Source organism: Jaculus jaculus, chromosome 1 (genome assembly GCF_020740685.1).
Source record: "Jaculus jaculus isolate mJacJac1 chromosome 1, mJacJac1.mat.Y.cur, whole genome shotgun sequence".
Lineage (NCBI taxonomy): Eukaryota > Metazoa > Chordata > Mammalia > Rodentia > Dipodidae > Jaculus > Jaculus jaculus.
Genome location: NC_059102.1, coordinates 128,689,057 through 128,699,880, shown reverse-complemented (window position 1 = coordinate 128,699,880; position 10,824 = coordinate 128,689,057). Strand labels below are relative to the sequence as shown.

Sequence of the window (10,824 nt, the reverse complement as noted above, 5' to 3'; positions counted from 1 at the left end):
CTTGCGCGCCCTCTAGCGGTTCTCTTGCGCACCGTCTTGCTCCGCAGCTGCAGAGGCGGTGGCAGGCGCAGCGCGGGAAGTCATTTCTCTGGGCTGCCTGGGGTCCAACCTGCTTCGGCTCCACCTCCTGAGAACAGTCTTTCTTTGCTCTCCAGGTAGCCGGTCCAAGACCCCACTGCGGCTGCGCGCCCCGCCCCGATTACCATGGTGACTGCTTGTACACAGTGTCCCTTTCCTTTCCACCTGGTCCTAAACTGGGTCCCTTGGGGGCGCCAGCGCCCACTTAAAAGGGGTGTCCATGAACAGCGGGACCCCAGGGACGCTGGCCGTGAAGAGAGTGAGGTTCTTCGGCCAGCACCGTGGGGAGGTGAGGCCCAGCGGGCTCTGTCCAAATTTGAGGTCTGAAGTACTTTTATTTTTGGTTTTGTGTAGTGGGATTCCAGAGTAATCCCCTGGTCCCAGCTCAAGAATGTAATCTAATGTTTTCTGTTTTATTCTTCTATCTTTTGAGACAAGGACAGGCTGGCCTCAACCTTGTGCTAGGATGACTGGAGTGCACCAACAAGACCAGCTTGGGCTCTGGCTCTAAAGTGAATTTGCGCTTCTCAACAGCTCTCGGGCACAGGTTTACAGGACTCTGGTTGTAGAGCGAGGCTGTAGTTCGTACCCCTACCCTAGGCTCCTGGGCAGTTTAGGAGGGGTACAGGAACAGATACAGGATCAGAGATTAGGTGGCGGGTGACTCCTACTGGCATGGAAGCACGCTGTGTTCTTACAGGTCAACTGCTCTGCTTTCTCCCCGGATGGCCGGATACTGCTCACAGCCTCCGAGGATGGCTGTGTGTATGGTTGGGACACACACAACAGGAGGCTGCTGTGGAAGATGGCTGGTCACACAGGTGGGGACCAGCCACTTGGATGGAGAAAGAGACCCCTATGGCTGTGCTGATATTTGGCAAAGCCTACCTCAGAGACCTCCACCCTTAGGGGAGGGTATTGGAGGGAGACAGCCTCGGAGGGGTGGGCAGCCAAAAAAGGAGACACCACACCTGACTGGGGGGGAAGGGAACAAGCCTCCCAGACCCATTTTTTGGTTTTTCGCGATAGGGTCTTGATTTAGCCCAGGCTGACCCAGAATTCACTATGTAGTTTCAGGGTGACCTCGAACCCACAGCGATCCTCCTATACCTCTACCTCCCAAGTGCTGGGATTAAAGGCCTGAGCCACCACATCCAGCTCCAGACCTATTGCTTTTTTTTTTTTTTTTTTCGAGGTAAAGTCTCACTCTAGTCCAGGCTGACCTGGAATTCACTAGGGAGTCTCAGGGTGGCCTCAAATTCACAGCAATCTTCCTACCTCTGTCTCCCGAGAGCTGGGATTACAGGCATGCACCACCACACCTGACTCCAGACCTATTTTTGAGACTTATTAGAGACAGAGAGGGAGAGAAGAATGAGCACTCTAGAGCCTCTAGCCACTGCAAACTCCAGATGCATGGACTACCATGTGCATCTGGCTTACATGGGACCTAGATAATCGAATGTGGTCTTTGGGCTTCACAGGCATGTGCCTTAATCGCTAAACCATCTCTCCAGCCCCAGACCCATTTTTTTTATTTTTTATTTTTAATTTTTATTAACATTTTCCATGATTATAAAATATATCCCATGGTAATTCCCTCCCTCCCCACCCCCACACTTTCCCGTTTGAAATTCCATTCTCCATCATATTACCTCCCCATTACAATCATTGTAATTACATATATACAATATCAACCTATTAAGTATCCTCCTCCCTTCCTTTCTCCACCCTTTATGTCTCCTTTTCAACTTACTGGCCTCTGCTACTAAGTATTTTCATTCTCACGCAGAAGCCCAGTCATCTGTAGCTAGGATCCACATATGAGAGAGAACATGTGGCGCTTGGCTTTCTGCCCAGACCCATTTTTTAAGTAGTTTTAAAGCCAGGCATGGTGGTGCACACCTTTAATCCCAGCACTTGGGAGGCAGAGGTTGGAGTGCCATGAGTTCAAGGCCACCCTGAGACTCCATAGTGAATTCCCAGTCAGCCTGGGCTACAGTGAGAACCCACCTCGAAAAACAAACAAAACAAAACAAAAAGGTTAAAAAAACCAAGATCATCTCTGTTCTGCATGCGTTCACTTACTTTTGGGCCATGTCTGGTCACCTCATTCAAAATGGAACAAGTCACTAGAAGGTCTCTAGTGCCTAGTATGGAACTAGGAGAGGCAACGAGATGAGGCAGACAGGGTTGTGAGGATGTATTGGAGGTGCCTGCATTTGATTTCCCAGATAGGTAAACTGGGATCAGAAGCTGCAACAGATCCCAGCCTATATCAAGCTTGAAACCCTGCTCTCTGCCCCAGGCCCTGTAAAGTTTTGCCGCTTCTCCCCTGACGGCCACCTCTTCGCCAGCTCCTCTTATGACTGTACCATTCGTCTGTGGGATGTAGCAAAAGCCAAGTGTCTGAAGGTGCTAGAAGGTCAGTGGCCTGCATGGCACAGGAACCACAGCAATCCCCTAGTTGCTCTGTACTCTGCAGTGTCCAGACCCCTCCTTACTTCTGGACTGGTGTCTGCAGGTCACCAGCGGAGTGTGGAGACTGTCAGCTTCAGTTCTGACTCAAGACTGCTGGCGTCAGGTGGCTGGGACAAGCGGGTGATGCTCTGGGAGGTGCAGGTATGTGGAGGGGCTTGAGTCCGGCCAAACCTCACTATGCATGGCCACCAATCCAGCAGCTGAGCAGGGAGGGTGGGCCTGGGTCTGAAGGCCAGGCTAAGAGCAGGTCACCAGGTTCCAGGACCCCTTTACCACCTCCGTAACTCAAGCTTTCTTGGCAGTCAGGCCACAATGTATGCTTGTTGGCTGGACACCATGACTCTGTCCAGAGCAGTGACTTCTCTCCAAATGCTGACTGTTTGGTAAGCCTCACTCCCCCCCCCCCCCCCCCCCCGTGACCCTAGGAGGGAGCCACTTAGTACAGGCATTGTCCACAGGCCACTGGTTCTTGGGACTGCACAGTACGCATCTGGGACCTGCGGGTGAGGACCCCAGCAGTCTACTCCCAGAAACTGGAGGGCCACGGAGGCAATATCAGCTGTCTGTGCTACTCAGCCTCTGGCCTGCTGGTAAGCCAGGCTGCCCTCTGCTGGTGAGACGCTTAACAAGGGTGTAGGCCACACAGGGGCCCAAGGGAACATGTGGACCCCAAACTTCCTGGGCTCATAGCTGTCTGTTCAGGCATCTGGCTCCTGGGACAAGACCATCCGCATCTGGAAGCCAGCAACCAACAACCTACTCACCCAGCTCACGGGCCACACAACCTGGGTGAAGAGTGTAGCTTTCTCTCCTGACGAGCTGCAGCTGGCCAGTGCTGGCTACTCCCACAAGGTAACTTCTGCCCAAAACTTCCAGAAATGTCAACATGCACACTCATGTAGTAGGGGCAAGGACAAGACTCAGACACAGAACTGTGCCTTACTCAATGGCCAGCACCACAGATGGGGCTATCCCTAACCATAGTGAGACTTCCATAACCCCACAGCTCTCTGGCAACTAAATTTGCATGACATAAGTTATGGAGGAATTTCAAACCTACCCTGCAGACAAGCTCCAGAACTGTTTGCCAGGACTTATGGGGAGGTGACCCCACAGACGTCACCATGGCATTTCCTGCACATTTACTTCCAGGTCAAGGTCTGGGACTGCAACTCTGGAAAGTGCCTTAAGACCCTGAAGGTAAGGCCTTGGCTGCAGTCCAGGACTACCACCCATGGAAAGACCCCAAGGGGACCTGGGTGGGTTAAAGGGCAAACAGTGTGATACTTCTTGTTGGCAGGGACGTCTGGATGTGGCCCATGCCTGTGTCTTCACCCCAGATGGGAAACTCTTAGTGTCTGGGGCTGCTCATCCGTCAAGCTAAGTCCACTGCTCAAGCCACCTAGGACCTTTTCCCCGCACACCACTACCACCGGCCCCAAGAAACTAACAGTGCCCACCAGACCCACGCTTCCAGGACCACCCTCCACCCCTGGCCTACCTCTGTGGGGAGGCCAGTGCAAATACCAACAAGCAAAGAAACATCAGACAGTTTTGTGTTTTATTGCTGTAGCGACGGTGAGCTCAGGCCTTGACGGCATACTTGCGCAGAGGGTACAGCCGCTCCTTCCGCTGCTGCTTCTTGGTCTTCAGTTTCTCCTCGTGCTTTGTGAGCCGGCGGCGCATGGCGCGGGTCTTCTTAGGCCGCAGGTCCAGAGGCTTATACTTCTTGCCCTGGGACAGACATGACAGGGTGAATGTAAGTACCAGGTGCTAAGCAAGCAATGGGTGGCCAGCGGGAAGAGGCCAGAGGGCACCAATGGGGACTACACACTTGCTCACTGGTTCATTAACCCCCCACACCTCAGTATTCCACCAACCTGCCAGACTACTAGCCACAAAGTCACACAACCTAGTCAAGGATATGTGGCATCCAACAGGTCCTGGTGTATTAACTGCTGCTGAGTTTTAAGTTACAGAGACTCAGTAACTCTGGAGGGACTATCACATAACACTGAACCCCAGAGGAAGGCTTAGTCAAGGTTATCCTGACACAAGGTACAAGGAAGGCCCTGCCACACTGCTGCCCTGAGCCTTCAGCAGTTGTCACCTTTGCCCTTGGCTCCCAATCCCCCCAGTGAAAGTTTTAGGATAGGACCACTCACTGATGCCCCCAGAACAAAGTCCTGTAGGTAAGACTTAACACATAAACAGGCCCAAAGGCAGGAAGCAGCTTTAGGGCAAGCACCCTGAATGCCAGATGAAAAGCAGAAAATCCACAAAAAAGATTCAGTTGGGCACCCTGTGGACTGGTCACACCAGAGAGGAGCAGGAGAGTGGAAAGCAGGAGTCTGAGACAGAAAGCAGGTGTGTAAGTGAAGGTGAACTCTGGAGGTAACAGAGGCAGAAAAGCCTCATCCAATCACCTCAGGCAGGACCTCATCCATTTCAAGCTCATTAACTCACCTACAGCTGCTGAACAGGGCAGCCATATAACACCTAGGTGTTTGCATTTTAAAATCTGGGATTGGGGCTGGAGAGAGCGTTTAGCAGTTAAAACACTTTCCTGCAAAGCCAAAGGACCAGGATTCGATTCCCCAGGACCCAGATGTACAAGGAGGCGCATGCATATGGAGTTCATTTGCAGTGGCTGGAGGCCCTGGCACACCCATGCTTGCTCTCTCTCAAATAAATATATATATTTTTAAAATCTGGGATTAGAGATGGAGCAGTGGGTAAAGTACTGATTGTTCATGTTCAATGCCCCAGTACTCATGAAGAAGCAGATGCGATGTTCAAAGTGGAACATGCATGTGGAGTTCATTTGCAGTGCCAAGAGGACATATTAATTCCTCCTCCCTCTCTCTCTTGCAAACAAAAGTTTTTACCCAAGGTAGGGTCTCACTCTAGCCCAGGCCGACCTGGAACTCACTCAGCGATCCTCCTAACCTCAGCTTCCCAAGTGCTGGGATCAAAAGCGCGCACAACACAAGGGTCTGGTAGAGGAGAGCCTTCACTCACCTCCCTGAGGTGCCTGAATGGAGCAGGGCTGCTCAGTAAGTGGTTCTGGTGGCAATTCATACTCTACCACCTGGGCTGAAACCCCTGTAGCCCACTCCCCACAATGTGCACAAAGGTGGCCCAGACACACCACCACAGCTCCCGTGATAAGTCAAACCCTAAAACTAATTTGTCTATATTTTGCAAAGATCACCAAAGCACCAGTCAGATGACTTTCATTAAGAGGGATTATCCTCTGGGTAGCTGATCTAATCGGTCACAGCCTTGAAAGGGCTAAAGCTCTCTCTCATTCCTGGTGTCATGAGTTCTCATCACAAGAACCAATTCCTAGCAGTTTCTCACTGCTTCTGCAAAAATCCCTGGCAACACCAGTGTTAAGGACTTGACCACAAAATGTCAAGTTCCAGGCTGGGGCTGGGGAGATGGCTCAACAGTTAAAGGCACTTGCTTGCAAAGCCTCACGGCCCTGGGTTTGACTCCCCAGTACACACATAAAGCCACATGCACGAAGTGGTACATGGGCCTGGAGTTCATTTACAGTGGCAGGGAGGCTCTGGTGGTGCACACCTTTAATCCCAGCACTCGGGAGGCAGAGGTAGGAGGATCACCATGAGTTCGAGGCTAACCTGAGACTACCGAGTGAATTCCTGATCAGCCTGGTCTACAGCGAGACTCTACCTCAGAAAACCAAAACGTAGGTGCTGAACAGACAAGAAATTGCCACAGTTAGAAACAAAAAACATTCACACCCCCAGCCCCATGCAACCCAAAGCCTCTATATAATTCCCCTTAGCCAGTGCAGGGCTAGAATTTGCTTCCTGCAGACAACCCTACCTTACTTACCTTGTAGAATTTCCTGAGGTTTTCTTTCTGAGTCTGGTTAATGACTGTGAGAACTCGAGCGATGGATTTTCGGACAACTCGGCTGTAAGAATAAGAGACGCCAGTGAAGGCGAGGAAGACAGAGAGGATTCTCCACCGCTCTCTGTTCAGACCTAACAATGAAGCTGTCACAGTGCAGGCAACAGTCGCATTTCCCACCAACCCATCTATGTCATCCAAGAGAAACCAGTTCTAAATGCCAGGGCTGAGCTGAGGACACGCATGTCATCCCAGGAACAAGGCTTTCAGGGTCATGCCATAAAATGGGCTACCACTCTCCTTTAAGGATCGCATGAAAGGCTGCTCAGGGAAGGCACTCCCAAAGTTAGGAGCAGGCTGCAGTCATGACAAGCATGGCTCCTGCTCAACTGCCCACCTCCCACCTCGAGGTTATCTGGCTGTAGCGGCGTGGCGAGGACATCCATCCTTTAAAAATCAGAAAAATAATAAAAACCTCTGGGAGATGAGCCAGTCTACCCATCGGGCAGATTCCAAAATCATATTCCTTTCACAAGCATCACAGCTTAGGTAAGGGCTATCAAGCACCTATTTCCGGGATGGGGGGCAAGGTGAGTAGAAACAAAACGGAGTGCGGGTGAGAGGCTGGAAAGGAAGGCTCCAGCTCAGCACCGCATGGGTCTTCTCTCCAGCCACAGCACCTGGGCGGGGGCGCCCCAGGCGAAAACTCGAAGGGTGAAAAGTGTCGCTGAAGGGTCGGCACACAGCTTTCCCACGTGGCCCCGGGAGCCCACTTTCAAAGTCCCCTGGCCGCCCGCCACTCACATCTTGGAGAGCTTGGACGCCGCGCCGCCGGTCACTTTAGCGACGCGCAGCTGGGACAGCTCCACCTTCAGGTCGTCCAGCTGTTTCAGCAACTCCTCCTTCTTCTTGCCGCGAAGGTCCCGAGCCTTAATCTTAGCCTGTTCGAGAAACGCCCGTGTCGGTCATCAGCCAGGGCCTACGCCCGCGGAGAAGTCCCTCGGAGGAAGCGAGGGCGCAGGACCCGGCCCCGCGCGGCTACGCCGTCCCGCGCGGCGCCTCCACGGACCGTCCGGCCGAGGGCACTCCCGAGCTCAGCTCGCGCCCCACACTGTGTCCCCCGCGCCCCCACGACGCTCGGATGGCGCCCGATTCGCCCGCTCTTACCATGGCTACGCTCGTAGCCGCTGCCGCCGCCTGGTCCGAAGGAAAGAGGAAGGGGAGGGGCTGACCTCCACGACTACTTCCGGGTGACGTTGCGCCCGGCCAATGACGCCGCGGCCTGGGAGCCCCGCCCCTCCGGGAGCGCCGGCGTGCGAGTCCCGGCGCGTGTAAGACTGGCTGGAGAGGCCGACTGAGCGGCTTGGGAAACTGAGTGCTAGGGTACGCGGTAGGTGACTGGAGATAGCATAGTGAAGGCTCCCGTTTGCCCACTCGATCATTTAGTGGAGACACCTAGCAGACGTTGTGCCTCGTGCTGCTATGAACGAGGCATCAGTTGTCTAGGGGTGCAGACGGCATGTAGTGAGTGTTTTTAGGCGGAGGACAGAGGGTCAGCTGGAATTGCCTTTATACCTGAGGCCGTCCTCAAACGCGCGATCCCTCTGCTGTGATGACAGGCGAGCGCCACCTCGTGGTAAATGAGGGGTTCCCAGGATGAATAGTGCGGTGTTAGCCTACAATTTAAAGTGCAAGGTGGGCAGGATGGGCGGAGTAAAAGCCCGGGTGGTTTTTTTTTTTTGGTTGTTTGAGGTGGTAGTGCAGCTCAGCTCATGCTGACCTATAATTGTAGTCTCAGGGTGGCCTCGAACTCTCAGCGTTCCTCCTGCCTCTGCCTCCCGAGTGCTGGGATTAAAGGCGTATTTTTATTTATTTATTTGAGAGAGAGAGAATATGAGAATGGGCGTGCCAGGGCCTCTACTGCAAACGAACTCCCGATGCAGGCACCACCTTTTGCATCTGGCTTTTACATGAGTCCTGGGGCATCAAAGCTGGGTCCTTTGGTTTTGCAGGCCTTCATCGCTAAGCCATCTCTCCAGCACCAGTTCTTTTTGTTTGTTTTTCCTACTAGGGACCAAAACTGGGTTTCAAATTCTTGTTCTAGATGTGGGCTTAGTGGCACACATCTGTAATTCCAGGTAGACCTAGAAGGTGGGGACAGAAGAAGTGTAAGGCCAGCCTCAGCAACATTGGGTATGGGAGGCCAGCGTGAGAATACATGAGACCTAGTCACCAAAAAGAAAAAAAAAAAAGACTCAAGAGATGGCTCAGTAGTTAAGGTGTTTGTTTGCCTACACAGCCTGTGACCAGGGTCCTTTTCTCTAGCACCACATAAAGCCAGATGCACAAAGTGACACATTTATCTGGAATGTTTGCAGTGGCTAGAGGCCCTGGAAAACCCATTATCTCTCTCTTTGCAACTAAAATTTAAAAATAAATAACAAAAGAGCTGCATGCCTTTAATCCCAGCACTTGGGAAGCAGAGGATCACTGTGAGTTCAAGGCTAGCCCTGAGCTAGTGGAAACCCTACCTCAGAAAAAGAAAACAAAATAACAACAAAAAAAAGAAAAACCTGACAAAACGGACTCGAGATGGCTCAGCAGATAAAGGTGCTTGCTTGCAAAGCCTGAGGACCAGGGTTCAATTCTCCAGTTTCTATGTAAAGCTTTGTGCACACGCATCTGGAGTTCTTTGCAGTGGCAAGAGGGCGTAGTGCTCCCATTCTCATTCTCTGCTTATAAATAAATAAAGACAAAAACCAAATCCTTGTTCTACTGCCAGGTACTAGTTAATATTCTTGGCAATTTCCTGCCCATCTTCAGCCTGTTCGTACCTACGAAATGGTATATGAGGATTAGAGAAGATGTAGCCTCTCGGCCCAAGACCTGATACATAATCTCTCAAAGTGTCCGTGGGACTACTGTGAGCACTGCACTTCATCTCCACATAGCAGACCACTGCTAGCTAGGCAGGAGAGGTATCTGCTAGGTTTCCAGAACAAATGGCCAGATGGAAGAATTGGCGCCCTTTCTAGTCTGCAGTCAGCTGTTCCTGCATTTTCTCCAATTGTGTCATTCGAGACCTTCTGTCAACCTAGATAGTGAAACAAACAGGAACTAAAAGTATTGAAGGTTTTTAGGTTTTTCATTCCATTTTCTGAGACGGTTTTATGGAGTCCAGGATGGCTGTTTTTGAGGATGCCCTGGGACTTCTGGTCCTCCTGTCTTTGCTGCTGTGTTGGGCTTACAGGTGTGCACCGCCACAGCTGGCGTGGGGGCTTGAAGGTTGACTGGACAGTTCCATTGCGGCTCCATCCACCAAGAGTCAGCACTGTGGTGTCACACCAGTCATGAACAAACAACATACACCACTTAAAGCCCAAAGCATCTTCTTCCTGTCAGGTTGTCATCTCCAGAGACCCTTCTCCCATTTATTTTTTTATTTTATCTTATTTTATTTTATTATTTTATTTTATTTCTTAGAGAGACAGACACAGAGAGAAAGACAGATAAAGGGAGAGAGAGAATGGGCGCGCCAGGGCTTCCAGCCTCTGCAAACGACCTCCAGACGCATGCGCCCCCTTGTGCATCTGGCTAACGTGGGACCTGGGGAACTGAGCCTCGAACCGGGGTCCTTAGGCTTCACAGGCAAGCGCTTAACCGCTAAGCCATCTCTCCAGCCCTTCTCCCATTTCTTTAAGGGTGTCCCAAGCCCTCTGTATAACCCTCTTTAACACTAGTCAGATATTCTGAGTTAAATGATTTGGTCATCTCCACAGAAAATCTGGAAGATCTCTGATGGCAGGGCTGCCTAGTCAGTTTTGTGGTCTCCAGGCCCAGGGACATGGATGCTGTTGCATAGATGAGCCTTACCTCAGACCACAGTGAGGCAAGATTCCAGGAGGTAATGGGATGAGGGAAGTGGGAGCAGATGGGGGCATAAAACAGTTTTAAGTGGAAGTCTAAAGGTGGTTGTGGTTTTACTGGCCAATGTTGCACATGCATATGGTTCTACTGGCGTTCTGAGGATGAACCCAGGGTCTCCACCATACTGGTGAGCGCTGTGCGCTAGGTTACAGCCCCGTCTTTGAAGTCATCTGACTCTGCTGTTTCTTACATGCCACATTCCATCTACTAGTAAATCTCGAGGGCTCTACTTTCAAAACATACTTGATGTTCTCAATGCCCTTTCTTGGCACCTATCTGGCCTGAGCTGTTTCTTTTCATCTGGTGTCACCTTCTACATCATCTCACTGCTTTGGTTCTTGCTCAATACAGCTGCTAGAGGTCACCCTCTTTTTTGTTTGTTTTGTTCTGTTTTTTGAGATAGGGTCTCACTCTAGCCCAGGCTGACCTAGAATTCACTGTGTAGTCTCAGAGTGC

General features: G+C 51.5%; 2 protein-coding genes across 2 annotated transcripts; one reads left to right on the top strand and one right to left on the bottom strand.

The window, feature by feature from the left end:
* Window positions 1–298: 298 nt before the first annotated feature.
* On the top strand, window positions 299–4,085 carry Wdr38 (WD repeat domain 38). Its single transcript, XM_004662708.2, has 9 exons — window positions 299–367; window positions 779–899; window positions 2,387–2,503; window positions 2,603–2,700; window positions 2,862–2,942; window positions 3,018–3,149; window positions 3,262–3,411; window positions 3,712–3,759; window positions 3,860–4,085. Exons 1-9 carry the CDS (start codon window positions 299–301, stop codon window positions 3,941–3,943), a joined length of 900 nt encoding a protein of 299 aa, XP_004662765.2. The 3' UTR covers window positions 3,944–4,085.
* A 21-nt stretch (window positions 4,086–4,106) lies between these two features.
* Window positions 4,107–7,690, bottom strand: Rpl35 (ribosomal protein L35). The gene is made up of 4 exons (XM_004662709.2): window positions 7,609–7,690; window positions 7,246–7,382; window positions 6,424–6,505; window positions 4,107–4,293 (listed from the first exon to the last, which is right to left on the bottom strand). The coding sequence occupies exons 1-4, from the start codon at window positions 7,609–7,611 to the stop codon at window positions 4,144–4,146; spliced, it is 372 nt and encodes a 123-aa protein (XP_004662766.2). The 5' UTR covers window positions 7,612–7,690; the 3' UTR covers window positions 4,107–4,143.
* Between the last annotated feature and the right edge of the window lie 3,134 nt (window positions 7,691–10,824).

Coding starts and splice junctions, on each gene's coding strand:
- Wdr38 (XM_004662708.2), top strand. CDS start 299: ATGAACAGCGGGACCCCAGGGACGCTGGCCGTGAAGAGAGTGAGGTTC. Junction 3,150..3,261: donor ACTCAGCCTCTGGCCTGCTG/GTAAGCCAGGCT, acceptor CTGTCTGTTCAG/GCATCTGGCTCCTGGGACAA. Junction 3,760..3,859: donor AGTGCCTTAAGACCCTGAAG/GTAAGGCCTTGG, acceptor TCTTGTTGGCAG/GGACGTCTGGATGTGGCCCA.
- Rpl35 (XM_004662709.2), bottom strand. Junction 6,506..7,245: donor GCGTCCAAGCTCTCCAAGAT/GTGAGTGGCGGG, acceptor TTATTCTTACAG/CCGAGTTGTCCGAAAATCCA. Junction 4,294..6,423: donor ACCTCAGGAAATTCTACAAG/GTAAGTAAGGTA, acceptor TGTCTGTCCCAG/GGCAAGAAGTATAAGCCTCT.